This window comes from Acipenser ruthenus, chromosome 57 (genome assembly GCF_902713425.1).
Source record: "Acipenser ruthenus chromosome 57, fAciRut3.2 maternal haplotype, whole genome shotgun sequence".
Lineage (NCBI taxonomy): Eukaryota > Metazoa > Chordata > Actinopteri > Acipenseriformes > Acipenseridae > Acipenser > Acipenser ruthenus.
The window spans coordinates 866,608-884,389 of record NC_081245.1 but is presented as its reverse complement, the minus strand read 5'-3'; the positions used below and the strand labels follow the sequence as shown (position 1 = coordinate 884,389).

At 39.9% G+C, this 17,782-nt stretch overlaps 3 protein-coding genes across 3 annotated transcripts in view; all 3 read right to left on the bottom strand.

Moving 5' to 3' along the window:
* Positions 1–1,033: 1,033 nt before the first annotated feature.
* Positions 1,034–7,077, bottom strand: LOC131724777 (zinc finger protein 391-like). Its single transcript, XM_059017527.1, has 3 exons — positions 7,059–7,077; positions 3,390–3,710; positions 1,034–2,454 (listed from the first exon to the last, which is right to left on the bottom strand). The coding sequence occupies exons 1-3, from the start codon at positions 7,075–7,077 to the stop codon at positions 1,907–1,909; spliced, it is 888 nt and encodes a 295-aa protein (XP_058873510.1). The 3' UTR covers positions 1,034–1,906.
* Positions 7,078–7,944: 867 nt separating this feature from the next.
* On the bottom strand, positions 7,945–14,021 carry LOC131724776 (zinc finger protein 436-like). Its single transcript, XM_059017526.1, has 4 exons — positions 14,003–14,021; positions 11,159–11,165; positions 10,406–10,722; positions 7,945–9,707 (listed from the first exon to the last, which is right to left on the bottom strand). Exons 1-4 carry the CDS (start codon positions 14,019–14,021, stop codon positions 9,160–9,162), a joined length of 891 nt encoding a protein of 296 aa, XP_058873509.1. The 3' UTR covers positions 7,945–9,159.
* A 1,552-nt stretch (positions 14,022–15,573) lies between these two features.
* LOC117407600 (zinc finger protein 391-like) overlaps positions 15,574–17,782 on the bottom strand; it is a 2,486-nt gene continuing 277 nt past the window's right edge. The window contains exons 1-2 of the mRNA XM_034914594.2: positions 17,355–17,782; positions 15,574–16,414 (exon numbers count right to left, since the gene is read on the bottom strand). The exon at positions 17,355–17,782 is cut by the window's right edge and continues 277 nt beyond it. Coding sequence (XP_034770485.2) covers positions 15,783–16,414; positions 17,355–17,782 — 1,060 coding nt within the window. The 3' untranslated portion in view covers positions 15,574–15,782. The remainder of the gene's footprint in view (positions 16,415–17,354) is intronic.

The following is a 17,782-nucleotide window of genomic DNA, read 5'->3' as shown; positions in this document are numbered from 1 at the left end:
GAGCCAAAGTTAAGAATGTTTGTTTCTGGCATAGATAAAAACACGAATATTACCTGCTGAGAAATCCTGCATGCTTAAAGATGCGTTCCTTGCTCGTGGTGCTAGATTTATCTATTGTTTTTAACATTATTTTTTTATTATTTATTTATTTCTTAGCAGACGCCCTTATGCAGGGCGACTTACAATTGTTACAAGATATCACATTATTTTTCCATACAATTACCCATTTACACAGTTGTGTTTTTACTGGAGCAATCTAGGTAAAGTACCTTGCTCAAGCGTACAGCAGCAGTGTCCCCCACCTGGGATTGAACCCACAACCCCCCGGTCAAGAGTCCAGAGCCCTAACCACTACTCCACACTTAAAGAACATGGCCAGTTCTTTTTCATAAAGCTTCAGTAGCAGGTTTGGAAGCTGTGCATTTATTTTATTTTAGTAATAGTTATGTTTTTTTTTTTTTTACACTCAATGTGTTCAGTGATCTTAAGAAATGTGTTTTAATTCTTTAGAAGACCTGCAATGGACAGAGCTGGATAACTGCAGACACTCCCCCTCTCCAGAACACCCACAGATGTGTGCCAGCTCTCCCCGGCGCCAGGGTCCGCACGAGGGTGCTGGCAGCTCCTCCTCATGGCTGTGTGGAAGACCAACGGCATCCCACAGAGGTAGAGTCATTACAGTGCATCACCACACTACATGTCATGTGGATGTTCTCCCTTTGTTAGATATCTACTGTCCACTGCCATACAGTGTATGAGATTAATAAACCCAGTCCTTTTCTTGCAGCACATTGCAAAGAAGGCTGCTTCTCAATCCCTATAACTCTACATTTATGAACCATAGAGATTTTAACTTGCAATGGCTCTTTGGTTCTGAAGTCAATAGGGAAATATGTAAAACTTATTTTATTAAAACAGGAAGGAAAAGGAAGGCTGTTGTGGAAAGCGAGTTGACCAGCTACCTCCGAGAGACAGATGAGAGATATTTCAAATTGCAAGAGGAAGATTTGGAATTAGCAAGGGATCGGCGCAGGAATGCAAGAGAAACACAAAGACAGAGAAGTGAATCGGCACAACGCCACATTGTTGAGAGGGGTTTTGTCCAGTCTGGCAACATCACTGGGGCAAAACCTGGCTAAGAACTAAAATCCCTCTAACTACAAACACAACGTGGCACTATATTTAAATAGTTAGCTTGATTGTTTGTTAAATGCAACATTGCCAATTTTAAAGTTACTTGTAATAAAAGTGTTTTGTTCTGGCTATTTGTACTTGTTTCTATTTAAATTCCACTACAGTCCACTACTGTATACAAAACAATACACCTCCACACAGTGTTGGTAATGTAGTTAACATCACATTGACAACAATAACAATTTTATTATAAAATATTCCTGCCTACTAGTTGACCATTGCAAAATGTGCAGACAGGGCTTGGTGTACAGTGGCTCTCAAAAGTATTCACCCCCCTTGGACTTTTCCACATTTTATTGTGTTACATCATGGAATCAAAATGGATTTAATTAGGAGTTTTTGCCACTGATCAACACAAAAAAGTCCATAATGTCAAAGTGAAAAATAAAATCTACAAATTGTTCTAAATTAATTACAAATATAAAACAGAAAATAATTGATTGCTTAAGTATTCACCCCCATGTAGTTCTCATGTCCCATCCGTGAGTGTAGGTTTTTGATCTGAAGTGATTAGGAATAAACCTATTTATCAAGTAAGTTTATTCTTTTGTTTGCAGTAAATATTTCTATATTTTATTCACATTTACTCCTGGTGTTTAGGTGTCCTCAAGTGGCTGAAATTCTGTGGATTCTCTTGTATCCTTCAAGACCCAGCAACTGACTCAACTTCCCACATTCAATGCTGGGATAGGGCTTCACTCTATTGTGCATTTTATGGTGTCTTAAGGTGTGATAAGTGACTGCGAGTTCGCTGGTGCGATTTCAAGCTATCTATCCGTCTGAAGCTCCTCCCACACTCAGTACAGTGATAAGGTTTCTCTCCTGTGTGAATGCGCTGGTGGACTTTAAGATTTCCTAACTTTGTGAATCTCTTCCCACACTCAGTGCAGTGATGAGGTTTCTCTCCTGTGTGAATGCGCTGGTGTGATTGAAGATTTCCTAACTTTGTGAATCTCTTCCCACACTCAGAGCAGTGATAAGGTTTCTCTCCTGTGTGAATGCGCTGGTGGATTTTAAGGTGTGATAAACGACTGAAACTCTTCCCACACTCAGAACACTGATGAGGTTTCTCTCCTCTGTGACTGTGCTGGTGTTTTTTAAGGTGTGATAAACGACTGAAACTCTTCCCACACTCAGAACACTGATGAGGTTTCTCTCCTCTGTGACTGTGCTGGTGTTTTTTAAGGTGTGATAAACGACTGAATATCTTCCTACACACTGTGCAGCGATGAGATTTCTCTCCTTTGAGATTTCCTTTAGCTGCATGAGAGAAAAAGAGAGGAGACAAAGTTTATTGTACTACATTCATACACATTCACTTCTGCAGGGCTTCCCCTCATGACCAACTCCTAGAGTGAACTCTGATGAGAATACAGTCAAACCCACTTAATATCACTCCTGTTAATACCAGCCAGGGTGAATACAGTGGGTGTCAATAAGTACAAATGCTTCAGAATAATCAGTTTGATTATTTACACACTGATTATTATTACCACACAAGGAGGCTGTGTGGTTCAGTGGTTAAAGAAAAGGCCTTGTAACCAGGAGGTCCCCGGTTCAAATCCCACCTCACCCACTCAGTCATTGTGTGACCCTGAGCAAGTCACTTTACCTCCTTGTGCTCCGTCTTTAGGGTGAGACGTAGTTGTAAGTGACTCTGCAGCTGATGCATAGTTCACACACCCTAGTCTCTGTAAGTCGCCTTGGATAAAGGCGAATGCTACACAAACAAATAATAATAATAATAATACACCAGTCACAAATTTCCACCCCCACATAATATCACTGAGGAATACACGTATAAGATCAGGTTTATATGCAAGTGCTGTATTGAAATGTTTGTTCTGGTGACACTTAGCAACCCGACTGGATTTGGCATCACCCAATGATGAGACATGTGATCCCAGCACCACTATAAAGCTGTGGGAGCAGCACAACTGCAAACAGTCTACCAGAAACAGGGAAAGGCAAAGATCCAACAGCACTCAAAACAGACATGACAGTGGGTGCACATCTAGCAGATGCAACAGTAGCAAGGAAAGTTATGTTGCAACTTGCAAGCCATTGACATAGTGGTCAGGTTAAATTGAGCTGGAATTACAAACAATGTAAATCTTCAGCACACTCCTACAGCTTAGTAACTAATTTCTGCACGGTTAACAGGCAGCTCAATGTTTCTTGTTTTGTACAATTACCTCTAAATCCCAGTTCACATTCAGGTGGACAATCATCACACAGGCTGGATCCCAGCTGGTTGTTCTCCTCAAGTGTACAGACATTATTTTCAGTAGGAACTTCCTCTGCGATGGGGACACATTCCTGTTCTATGAATTCCTCTTTAATAGGAACACATTCCAGTCGAGGGACCTCTTCATCTTTAACACATGTCAGCTCTGTAACCTGCTTTAGACTTGAACAGCACTCCTGGTCAAAGGACGCCTCTAGTGTATAAACTGCTTCTATCCTTGGCCCCTCCTGTGCTTCAGATTTAAGTATAGCATGGCTCTCTTTGGGATCTGTGTGAAAGAATTATACAAAATTATAACTCTTACTTACCACCCAGGTTCTTCTACAAAGCCAGCCCCTTGACAGAATTCTACTGAGAGATGTGATTGGATCATTCTGGTGGAACAATTTATGAGGGTGTTTTTTTTTTCATTTTAATTGTATTTCTTTTAAATGGATATAATGCACTGTGATGGGGTGCACACCCCTTGTGGATATTAATTTATTCATGTGTGTATTTCTATTTGTATTGTAGTATGATGATGATGATGATGATGATGTTGATGTTTGTGTGCGGAAGGACGAAAGCCGTCCGACATTATTGTTTATTATTTGAGACCGTCGAAAAACCAGTCTTATAAAATGTAGTGCTTGACAGTGGAAGTGGACAGCGAGCTACCAGGAAGACAAAGGCCAGCCCTGCAGGTGTCTGCTTGAGCTCACTGGGCACCTGGACAATTGAGAAACATCTTGAATGATATCCTCTAGAGACTTCTAGTTTTTATTATTTGTTTATTTAGCAGACGAGTCAGTGGCTGAGGTGGGATGTGAACCGGGGACCTCCTGGTTACAAGCCCTTTTCTTTAACCACTGGACTACACAGCCTCCAGACACTACAGGATGGGGAGCTGGGAATGAGGCTGGATCCAACATTGCTTCTAAAGTATCTGTGGTAGAGGGGTGATCAATGCCTCAAATTGAAGCTGAAATTAATTTTTGAAATTAAAAAAAAACAAGATTTCAACCCATCCACATTTCCACGTTTTTTGTGTTATCAAATAAAACATTTATTACAACTCCTATCAACCTCTGTGTCATTCGCCTTGTTGGGGATTATAAATACCTCTAAAATTATTTGTATGCGTTAGACTGGAATTTTAAAAGCATTTTCTATACAAATGACCCTTCTACTTTTCATTAGAAAAAAATATATATTCTAAAATATCCATGGCTAAATGGATAACACATGTTTAGGGTATGTATCTAAAACAAAACCTAATCCAGTAGCCACGTAACCGCTGTGGTAAAGTATATGGAAAGGTTATAGAGGGGAAATACATTGGGCCCCATGGCTTAAATACTGTGATAACACAATTGGGAAATGTAGTCCTACCATTTTAAAGGTCTGTGAAAAGACTTCATTTCCCAGAATGCCTCAACAAATAGGTAAAATGCTGATAGTTTAAATTAGCAGTTTTCAAACGTGTTTTTTTTTTTTTAACTGTACCCCTTCTGTCTGGAGGTTTCAGCTCAAGCACCCCTTTATAATTTTCGCTCTACTGAATGGTACCACAGTTCCAATAAAACTAAAGGCAGAATAATCTGATTAACAGATGATCATTTTCCCCATTTATTTAATATACATGTCACAACGGTTTGGGACTGACAAACTGCTAGTTAATGATAGAATATCAAACAGTAATTCCTTACTTTTATTTTGACAGCATTTGAGAATTTGGGAATCTTGTCGGAAACAAGTATTTGCATTCTATCCTTACCTTGAAATAATCCCTGGTTCTGGTTCCTCTGAAAGTCTTGTTCATTGCAGTCGGGGTTCATGTTTCTGAGAGGTTGTTTAATGTCTGCATCTGCAGCGTTCATGCATTCCCGCACTGCTTTCAACTCGCTCTCTGATATTTCCAATCTCAGCTTCAGACTTTCATTCTCTTTCTCCTTTCCAGCCATTTCCATTTGGAATTCAGTGAATTTGCCGCCGACAACTTTTGTGATTTGGCACAAGACGGTGTCTACAGCCGCTTTCACTGCGTGCTCGATGGTAGAGGCGAGCTCGTCTTGAAAGAACGACACGGAGACGCTGACGTCCATCTTCACTGACTGTTAGCTTGAGACTCGAGTAGCAGAATCCTCTTTGATTTCTATTTATTTATTTTTTAAAATGGAGAATTAACATTCATATAAAATCAGCACATCTTCTGCCACAAGAAAGAAAACAAATAGACTCGTCTTACTTTGCAAGGAGTAACTTTGGTCTTTCAGCATCATGTACAGCTTGAACTTCAAGCGCGTTTGTGTTCAGCTGACACGCTCCACTGTGTCTGAGTTATAGAAATAAAACAGAAAGGGAACTCTTTGTTTCACAACTCAATGCAGGTAATAAACGAACAAATATAATATAAATCACTAAGAAACATTTCACCCAACCTAATACTTTAAACAGCAGGTAATAAAATACTGTAAAACCAACAGCTGCTGCTCTCCTCTCTCTCTCTCTCAACCTCACAAAACAAAACAACGTTTCAATTTCCTGCAACAGAATGAACGCGTCACTAGTAGTAGGCGTGTCTGATTGGAACCGTCGCGTACTATTGGCCGCAGAATCGCTCTAATCCATGTTGCGAGACTGATTGGCTGATCTCCCTGTCCAAGGAGGGGCGGGATCGCGAGGAGAAGACCTGAAACTGGATCCCAGAGATCACCACATGCTTCCTACTGCGTTATGTTTTCCTATGCAATGTTTTTAATGGGGATCCCAAATGGCGCCAGTTGTTTCGTGTTGCGTTTGCTCAGTGAGCTTTGCAGTCCAAATGCTGCGTGTGTGTGTGTGTGTGTGTGTGTGTGTGTGTGTGTGTGTGTGTGTGTGTGTATGTGTCTGTGTGTAATCTTTTCTATTTGGTTTGATTTATTAACGGATTGGAATGTTTGTTTTCTTTATTTATTTATTTCTTTTTATCTTACTTAGTTAAAGTGAAAGTCTCTGAGTTTAACAGCATTTTTTGAGATTAAACTATTGAAATCGATGGGCTATTTTCTGCTTACATCCACCAGTCTGGTTTAGTTGGACACTTTACCAGACCTTGCAGAATCGTACCTAAACAAACATCAAATAACACATTTAAAGACTTACTTTTCTTAGAGATGCTGTATTGTTTAACAACAGGCTGGGCAGCGACATTCATTTTCTATTAATCATTTTTCTTAAAAGATGGGAAGTTGGCAAAGGGATACAGAAAGAATTACAGCACCCCCCTAATGTAAACTTATTTTATATACTTCACTTGTTCTGGATTTTGGAACATGTGCAGCCAGTTTGCCCACCAAGTATTGACAGGGTCTGACAGGTTTCTGGAATTTTCATAATATAAATGTTGTAATTTGAACGATCACACATGTCCAGATTACGTTTTTAAAACCTTACTATCATTTTTTATTTACCATTCTTTCACCTTGGGTTTCCAGAAGACTTGATTCCTGTTAGAGGAATGCGTCTGTGCTGAACATGTTGATAAACCTCATCTGTTTGCTTTAGCTGCTGTCTGCCCCCTTCTGAAATATTTTATTTGCATTGATCCGATGTTAAACATGTTTGTTTCTGGCATAGATAAAAGCACGAATATTACCTGCTGAGAAATCCTGCATGCTTAAAGATGCGTTCCATGCTCGTGGTGCTAGATTTATCTATTGTTTTTAACATTATTATTGTATTATTTATTTCTTAGCAGACGCCCTTATACAGGGCGACTTACAAATGTTACAAGATATCACTTTATTTTTCCATACAATTACATTATTTTTTACACATTATTTTTACATACAATTACCCATTTACACAGTTGGGTTTTTACTGGAGCAATCTAGGTAAACTACCTTGCTCAAGGGTACAGCAGCTGTGATTGAACCCACAACCCCAGGTCAAGAGTCCAGAGCCCTCACCACTACTCCACACTTAAAGAACATGGCCAGTTCTTTTTCATAAAGCTTCAGTAGCAGGTTTGGAAGCTGTGCATTTATTTTATTTTAGTACTAGTTATGGTTTTTTTTTTTACACTCAATGTGTTCAGTGATCTTCAGAAATGTGTTTTAATTCTTTAGAAGACCTGCAATGGACAGAGCTGGATAACTGCAGACACTCCCCCTCTCCAGAACACCCACAGATGTGTGCCAGCTCTCCCCGGTGCCAGGGTCCGCACGAGGGTGTTGGCAGCTCCTCCTCATGGCTGTGTGGAAGACCAACGGCATCCCACAGAGGTAGAGTCATTACAATGCATCACCACACTACATGTCATGTGGATGTTCTCCCTTTGTTAGATATCTACTGTCCACTGATATACAGTGTATGAGATTAATAAACCCAGTCCTTTTCTTGCAGCACATTGCAAAGAAGGCTGCTTCTCAATCCCTATAACTCTACATTTATGAACCATAGAGATTTTAACTTGCAATGGCTCTTTGGTTCTGAAGTCAATAGGGAAATATGTAAAAACTTATTTTATTAAAACAGGAAGGAAAAGGAAGGCTGTTGTGGAAAGCGAGTTGACCAGCTACCTCCGAGAGACACATGAGAGATATTTCAAATTGCAAGAGGAAGATTTGGAATTAGCAAGGGATCGGCGCAGGAATGCAAGAGAAACACAAAGACAGAGAAGCGAAGCGGCACAACGCCACATTGTTGAGAGGGGTTTTGTCCAGTCTGGCAACATCACTGGGGCAAAACCTGGCTAAGAACTAAAATCCCTCTAACTACAAACACAACGTGGCACTATATTTAAATAGTTAGCTTGATTGTTTGTTAAATGCAACATTGCCAATTTTAAAGTTACTTGTAATAAAAGTGTTTTGTTCTGGCTATTTGTACTTGTTTCTATTTAAATTCCACTACAGTCCACTACTGTATACAAAACAATACACCTCCACACAATGTTGGTAATGTAGTTAACATCACATTGACAACAATAACAATTTTATTATAAAATATTCCCGCCTACTAGTTGACCATTGCAAAATGTGCAGACAGGGCTTGGTGTACAGTGGCTCTCAAAAGTATTCACCCCCCCCCCCTTGGACTTTTCCACATTTTATTGTGTTACAACATGGAATCAAAATGGATTTAAGTAGGAGTTTTTGCCACTGATCAACACAAAAAAGTCCATAATGTCAAAGTGAAAAATAAAATCTACAAATTGTTCTAAATTAATTACAAATATAAAACAGAAAATAATTGATTGCATAAGTATTCACCCCCTTGAGTCAATATTTGGTAGAGGCACCTTTGGCAGCAATTACAGCCATGAGTCTATTTGGATAAGTCTCTACCTGCTTTGCACATCAGGACACTGCAATTTTTGCCCATTCTTCTTTGTAAAATGCAATTTACAAAGCAGATGCAATTACAATCTATTTCATAGATTACTAATCTGACGTAACAAAATCAGAATGGTCAACAACATGATGAATGGTCCGTCCAAGACGTTGTAGTTCTCATGTCCCATCCGTGAGTGTAGGTTTTTGATCTGAAGTGATTAGGAATAAACCTATTTATCAAGTAAGTTTATTCTTTTGTTTGCAGTAAATATTTCTATATTTTATTCACATTTACTCCTGGTGTTTAGGTGTCCTCAAGTGGCTGAAATTCTGTGGATTCTCTTGTATCCTTCAAGACCCAGCAACTGACTCAACTTCCCACATTCAATGCTGGGATAGGGCTTCACTCTATTGTGCATTTTATGGTGTCTTAAGGTGTGATAAGTGACTGGGAGTTCGCTGGTGCTCTTTCAAGCTATCTATCCGTCTGAAGCTCTTCCCACACTCAGTACAGTGATAAGGTTTCTCTCCTGTGTGAATGCGCTGGTGTGACTGAAGATTTCCTAAATTTGTGAATCTCTTCCCACACTCAGTGCAGTGATGAGGTTTCTCTCCTGTGTGAATGCGCTGGTGTCTTTTAAGATTTTGTAACTGCGTGAATCTCCTCCCACACTCAGTACACTGATAAGGTTTCTCTCCTGTGTGAATGCGCTGGTGTGACTGAAGATTTCCTAACTTTGTGAAACTCTTCCCACACTCAGAACACTGATGAGGTTTCTCTCCTCTGTGACTGTGCTGGTGTTTTTTAAGGTGTGATAAACGACTGAAACTCTTCCCACACTCAGAACACTGATGAGGTTTCTCTCCTCTGTGACTGTGCTGGTGTTTTTTAAGGTGTGATAAACGACTGAATATCTTCCTACACACTGTGCAGCGATGAGATTTCTCTCCTTTGAGATTTCCTTTAGCTGCATGAGAGAAAAAGAGAGGAGACAAAGTTTATTGTACTACATTCATACATATTCACTTCTGCAGGGCTTCCCGTCATGACCAACTCCTAGAGTGAACTCTGATGAGAATACAGTCAAACCCACTTAATAACACTCTGCAGCTGATGCATAGTTCACACACCCTAGTGTCTGTAAGTCGCCTTGGATAAAGGCGTCTGCAAAGTAAACAAATAATAATAATAATAATAATAATAATAATAATAATAATAATATACCAGTCACTGATTTCCACCCCCACATAATATCACTGAGGAATACACGTATAAGATCAGGTTTACATGCAAGTGCTGTGTTGAAATGTTTCTTCTGGTGACACTTAGCAACCCGACTGGATTTGACATCACCCAGTGATGAGACATGTGATCCCAGCACCACTATAAAGCTGAGGGAGCAGCACAGCTGCAAACAGTCTACCAGAAACAGGGAAAGGCAAAGATCTAACGGCATTCAAAACAGACATGATAGTGGGTGCACATCTAGCAGGGTCACAGCAGCAAGGATAGTTATGTTGCAACTTGCAAGCCATTGACATAGTGGTCAGGTTAAATTGAGCTGGAATTACAAACAATGTAAATCTTCAGCACACTCCAACAGCTTAGTAACTCATTTCTGCACGGTTAACAGGCAGCTCAATGTTTCTTGTTTTGTATAATTACCTCTAAATCCCAGTTCACATTCAGGTGGACAATCATCACACAGGCTGGATCCCAGCTTCTTGTTCTCCTCAAGTGTACAGACATTATTTTCAGCAGGAACGTCCTCTGCGATGGGGACACATTCCTGTTCTATGAATTCCTCTTTAATAGGAACACATTCCAGTCGAGGGACCTCTTCATCTTTAACACATGTCAGCTCTGTAACCTGCTTTAGACTTGCACACCACTCCTGGTCAAAGGACTCCTCTTGTGTATAAACTGCTTCTATCCTTGGCCCCTCCTGTGCTTCAGATTTAGGTACAGCATGGCTCTCTTTGGGATCTGTGTGAAAGAAAATTGTACAAAATTATAACTCTTACTTACCACCCAGGTTCCTCTACAAAGCCAGCCCCTTGTCAGAATTCTGCTGAAAGATGTGATTGGATCATTCTGGTGGAACAATTTATGAGGGTGTTTTTTTCATTTTAATTGTATTTCTTTTAAATGGATATAATGCACTGTGATGGGGTGCACACCCCTTGTGGATATTAATTTATTCATGTGTGTATTTCTATTTGTATTGTAGTATGATGATGATGATGATGATGATGTTGATGTTTGTGTGCGGACGGACGAAAGCCGTCCGACATTATTGTTTATTATTTGAGACCGTCGAAAAAACAGTCTTATAAAATGTAGTGCTTGACAGTGGAAGTGGACAGCGAGCTACCAGGAAGACAGAGGCCAGCCCTGCAGGTGTCTGCTTGAGCTCACTGGGCTCCTGGACAATTGAGAAACATCAGGAATGATACCCTCTAGAGACTTCTAGTTTTTATTATTTGTTTATTTAGCAGACGAGTCAGTGGCTGAGGTGGGATTTGAACTGGGGACCTCCTGGTTACAAGCCCTTTTCTTTAACCACTGGACTACACAGCCTCCAGACACTACAGGATGGGGAGCTGGGAATGAGGCTGGATCCAACATTGCTTTTGAAGTATCTGTGGTAGAGGGGTGATCAATGCCTCAAATTGAAGCTGAAATTAATTTTTGAAATTAAAAAAAAAACAAGATTTCAACCCATCCACATTTCCACGTTTTTTGTGTTATCAAATAAAACATTTATTACAACTCCTATCAACCTCTGTGTTATTCGCCTTGTTGGGGATTATAAATACCTCTAAAATTATTTGTATGCGTTAGACTGGAATTTTAAAAGCATATTTCTGTACAAATGACCATTCTACTTTTCATTAGAAAAAAATACATATTCTAAAATATCCATGGCTAAATGGAAAACACATGTTTAGGGAAGTACATTGGGCCCCATGCTGTGATAACATAGTAGGAACGAAATGTAGTCCTACCATTTTAAAGGTCTGTGAAAAGACTTCATTTCCCAGAATGCCTCAACAAATAGGTAAAATGCTGATAGTTTAAGTTAGCAGTTTTCAAACGTGTTTTTTTTTACTGTACCCCTTCTGTCTGGAGGTTTCAGCTCAAGCACCCCTTTATAATTTTCGCTCTACTGAATGGTACCACAGTTCCAATAAAACTAAAGGCAGAATAATCAGATTAACAAATGATCATTTTTCCCATTTATTTAATATACATGTCACGACGGTTTGGGACTGACAAACTGCTAGTTAATGATAGAATATCAAACAGTAATTCCTTACTTTTATTTTGACAGCATTTGAGAATTTGGGAATCTTGTCGGAAACAAGTATTTATTTTCTATCCTTACCTTGAAATAACCCCTGGTTCTCGTTCCTCTGAAAGTCTTGTTCATTGCAGTCGGGGTTCATGTTTCTGAGAGGTTGTTTAATGTCTGCATCTGCAGCGTTCATGCATTCCCGCACTGCTTTCAACTCGCTCTCTGATATTTCCAATCTCAGCTTCAGACTTTCATTCTCTTTCTCCTTTCCAGCCATTTCCATTCGGAATTCAGTGAATTTGCCGCCGACAACTTTTGTGATTTGGCACAAGACGGTGTCTACAGCCGCTTTCACTGCGTGCTCGATGGTAGAGGCGAGCTCGTCTTGAAAGAACGACACGGAGACGCTGACGTCCATCTTCACTGACTGTTAGTTTGAGACTCGAGTAGCAGAATCCTCTTTGCTTTCTATTTATTTATTTTTTAAAATGGAGAATTAACATTCATATAAAATCAGCACATCTTCTGCCACAAGAAAGAAAACAAACAGACTCGTCTTACTTTGCAAGGAGTAACTTTGGTCTTTCAGCATCATGTACAGCTTGAACTTCAAGCGCGTTTGTGTTCAGCTGACACGCTCCACTGTGTCTGAGTTATAGAAATAAAACAGAAAGGGAACTCTTTGTTTCACAACTCAATGCAGGTAATAAACGAACAAAAATAATATAAATCACTAAGAAACATTTCACCCAACCTAATACTTTAAACAGCAGGTAATAAAATACTGAAAAACCAACAGCTGCTGCTCTCCTCTCTCTCTCTCTCAACCTCACAAAACAAAACAACGTTTCAATTTCCTGCAACAGAATGAACGCGTCACTAGTAGTAGGCGTGCCTGATTGGAACCGTCGCGTACTATTGGCCGCAGAATCGCTCTAATCCATGTTGCGAGACTGATTGGCTGATCTCCCTGTCCAAGGAGGGGCGGGATCGCGAGGAGAAGACCTGAAACTGGATCCCAGAGATCACCACGTGCTTCCTACTGCGTTATGTTTTCCTATGCAATGTTTTTAATGGGGATCCCAAATGGCGCCAGTTGTTTCGTGTTGCGTTTGCTCAGTGAGCTTTGCAGTGCAAATGCTGCAAGTGTGTGTGTGTGTGTGTGTGTGTGTGTGTGTGTCAGTGTGTGTGTGTGTGTGTGTGTGTGTGTGTGTGTGTGTGTGTGTGTAATCTTTTGTATTTGGTTTGATTTATTAACAGATTGGAATGTTTGTTTTCTTTATATTTTTTTTATCTTACTTAGTTAAAGTGAAAGTCTCTGAGTTTAACAGCATTTTTTGAGATTAAACTATTGAAATCGATGGGCTATTTTCTGCTTACATCCACCAGTCTGGTTTAGTTGGACACTTTACCAGACCTTGCAGAATCGTACCTAAACAAACATCAAATAATAACACATTTAAAGACTTACTTTTCTTAGAGATGCTGTGTTGTTTAACAACAGGCTGGGCAGCGACATTCATTTTCTATTAATCATTTTTCTTAAAAGATGGGAAGTTGGCAAAGAGATACAGAAAAATTACAGCACCCCCCTAATGTAAACTCATTTTATATACTTCACTTGTTCTGGATTTTGGAACATGTGCAGCCAGTTTGTCCACCAAGTATTGACAGGGTCTGACAGGTTTCTGGAATTTTCATAATATAAATGTTGTAATTGGAACGATCAGCACATGTCCAGATTACGTTTTTAAAACCTTACTATCATTTTTTATTTACCATTCTTTCACCTTGGGTTTCCAGAAGACTTGATTCCTGTTAGACGAATGCGTCTGTGCTGAACATGTTGATAAACCTCATCTGTTTGCTTTAGCTGCTGTCTGCCCCCTTCTGAAATATTTTATTTGTATTGAGCCAATGTTAAGAATGTTTGTTTCTGGCATAGATAAAAACACGAATGTTACCTGCTGAGAAATCCTGCATGCTTAAAGATGCGTTCCTTGCTCGTGGTGCTAGATTTATCTATTGTTTTATTATTTATTTCTTAACAGACGCCCTTATCCAGGGCGACTTACAATTGTTACAAGATATCACTTTATTTTTCCATACAATTAAATTATTTTTATATACAATTCCCCATTTACACAGTTGGGTTTTTACTGGAGCAATCTAGGTAAAGTACCTTGCTCAAGGGTACAGCAGCTTTGATTGAACCCACAACCCCTGGTCAACAGTCCAGAGCCCTAACCACTACTCCACACTCAAAGAACATGGCCAGTTCTTTTTCATAAAGCTTCAGTAGCAGGTTTGGAAGCTGTGCATTTATTTTATTTTAGTACTAGTTGTTTTTTTTTTACACTCAATGTGTTCAGTGACCTTATGAAATGTGTTTTAATTCTTTAGAAGACCTGCAATGGACAGAGCTGGATAACTGCAGACACTCCCCCTCTCCAGAACACACACAGATGTGTGCCAGCTCTCCCCGGTGCCAGGGTCCGCACGAGGGTGCTGGCAGCTCCTCCTCATGGCTGTGTGGAAGACCAACGGCATCCCACAGTGGTAGAGTCATTACAATGCATCACCACACTACATGTCATGTGGATGTTCTCCCTTTGTTAGATATCTACTGTCCACTGCCATACAGTGTATGAGATTAATAAACCCAGTCCTTTTCTTGCAGCACATTGCAAAGAAGGCTGCTTCTCACGCTGTCCTATAACTCTACATTTATGAACCATAGAGATTTTAACTTGCAATGGCTCTTTGGTTCTGAAGTCAATAGGGAAATATGTAAAAACTTATTTTATTAAAACAGGAAGGAAAAGGAAGGCTGTTGTGGAAAGCGAGTTGACCAGCTACCTCCGAGAGACACATGAGAGATATTTCAAATTGCAAGAGGAAGATTTGGAATTAGCAAGGGATCGGCGCAGGAATGCAAGAGAAACACAAAGACAGAGAAGTGAATCGGCACAACGCCACATTGTTGAGAGGGGTTTTGTCCAGTCTGGCAACATCACTGGGGCAAAACCTGGCTAAGAACTAAAATCCCTCTAACTACAAACACAACGTGGCACTATATTTAAATAGTTAGCTTGATTGTTTGTTAAATGCAACATTGCCAATTTTAAAGTTACTTGTAATAAAAGTGTTTTGTTCTGGCTATTTGTACTTGTTTCTATTTAAATTCCACTACAGTCCACTACTGTATACAAAACAATACACCTCCACACAATGTTGGTAATGTAGTTAATATCACATTGACAACAATAACAATTTTATTATAAAATATTCCCGCCTACTAGTTGACCATTGCAAAATGTGCAGACAGGGCTTGGTGTACAGTGGCTCTCAAAAGTATTCACCCCCCCTTGGACTTTTCCACATTTTATTGTGTTACAACATGGAATCAAAACTGATTTAATTAGGAGTTTTTGCAACTGATCAACACAAAAATGTCCATAATGTCAAAGTGAAAAATAAAATCTACAAATTGTTCTAAATTAATTACAAATATAAAACAGAAAATATTTGATTGCTTAAGTATTCACCCCCATGTAGTTCTCATGTCCCATCCGTGAGTGTAGGTTTTTGATCTAAAGTGATTAGGAATAAACCTATTTCAAGTAAGTTTATTCTTTTGTTTGCAGTAAATATTTCTATATTTTATTCACATTTACTCCTGGTGTTTAGGTGTCCTCAAGTGGCTGAAATTCTGTGGATTCTCTTGTATCCTTCAAAACCATTTTATGGTGTCTTAAGGTGTGATAAGTGACTGCGAGTTCGCTGGTGCGCTTTCAAGCTATCTATCCGTCTGAAGCTCCTCCCACACTCAGTACAGTGATAAGGTTTCTCTCCTGTGTGAATGCGCTGGTGTGACTGAAGATTTCCTAAATTTGTGAAACTCTTCCCACACTCAGTGCAGTGATGAGGTTTCTCTCCTGTGTGAATGCGCTGGTGGATTTTAAGGTGTGATAAACGACTGAATCTCTTCCCACACTCAGAACAGTGATGAGGTTTCTCTCCTCTGTGACTGTGCTGGTGTTTTTTAAGGTGTGATAAACGACTGAAACTCTTCCCACACTCAGAGCAGTGATGAGGTTTCTCTCCTGTGTGAATGCGCTGGTGGATTTTAAGGTGTGATAAACGACTGAAACTCTTCCCACAGTCAGAACACTGATGAGGTTTCTCTCCTCTGTGACTGTGCTGGTGTTTTTTAAGGTGTGATAAACGACTGAAACTCTTCCCACACTCAGAACACTGATGAGGTTTCTCTCCTCTGTGACTGTGCTGGTGTTTTTTAAGGTGTGATAAACGACTGAATATCTTCCTACACACTGTGCAGCGATGAGATTTCTCTCCTTTGAGATTTCCTTTAGCTGCATGAGAGAAAAAGAGAGGAGACAAAGTTTATTGTACTACATTCATACACATTCACTTCTGCAGGGCTTCCCCTCATGACCAACTCCTAGAGTGAACTCTGATGAGAATACAGTCAAACCCACTTAATATCACTCCTGTTCATACCAGCCATGCTGAATACAGTGGGTGTCAATAAGTACAAATGCTTGAGAATAATCAGTTTGATTATTTACACACTGATTATTATTACCACACAAGGAGGCTGTGTGGTCTAGTGGTTAAAGAAAAGGGCTTGTAACCAGGAGGTCCCCGGTTCAAATCCCACCTCACCCACTGACTCATTGTGTGACCCTGAGCAAGTCACTTAACCTCCTTGTGCTCCGTCTTTAGGGTGAGACGTAGTTGTATGTGACTCTGCAGCTGATGCATAGTTCACACACCCAAGTCTCTGTAAGTCGCCTTGGATAAAGGAGTCTGCTAAATAAACAAATAATAATAATAATAATAATAATATACCAGTCACTAATTTCCACCCCCACTTAATATCACTGAGGAATATACGTATAAGATCAGATTTACATGCAAGTGCTGTGTTGAAATGTTCTTCTGGGTATACTTAGCAACCCGACTGGATTTGGCATCATCCATTGATGAGACACGTGATCTCAGCACCACTATAAAGCTGTGGGACCAGCACAACTGCAAACAGTCTACCAGAAACAGGGAAAGGCAAAGATCCAACAGCATTCAAAACAGGCATGATAGTGGGTGCACATCTAGCAGTTGCCACAGTAGCAAGGAAAGTTATGTTGCAACTTGCAAGCCATTGACATAGTGGTCAGGTTAAATTGAGCTGGAATTACAAACAATGTAAATCTTCAGCACACTCCTACAGCTTAGTAACTCATTTCTGCACGGTTAACAGGCAGCTCAATGTTTCTTGTTTTGTATAATTACCTCTAAATCCCAGTTCATATTCAGGTGGACAATCATCACACAGGCTGGATCCCAGCTTGTTGTTCTCCTCAAGTGTACAGACATTATTTTCAGCAGGAACTTCCTCTGCGATGGGGACACATTCCTGTTCTGTGAATTCCTCTTTAATAGGAACACATTCCAGTCGAGGGACCTCTTCATCTTTAACACATGTCAGCTCTGTAACCTGCTTTAGACTTGCACACCACTCCTGATCAAAGGACTCCTCTAGGGTGTAAACTGCTTCTATCTTTGGACCCTCCTGTGCTTCAGATTTAAGTATAGCATGGCTCTCTTTGGGATCTGTGTGAAAGAATTGTACAAAATTATAACTCTTACTTACTAGCCAGGTTCCTCTACAAAGCCAGCCCCTTGTCAGAATTCTACTGAGAGATGTGATTGGATCATTC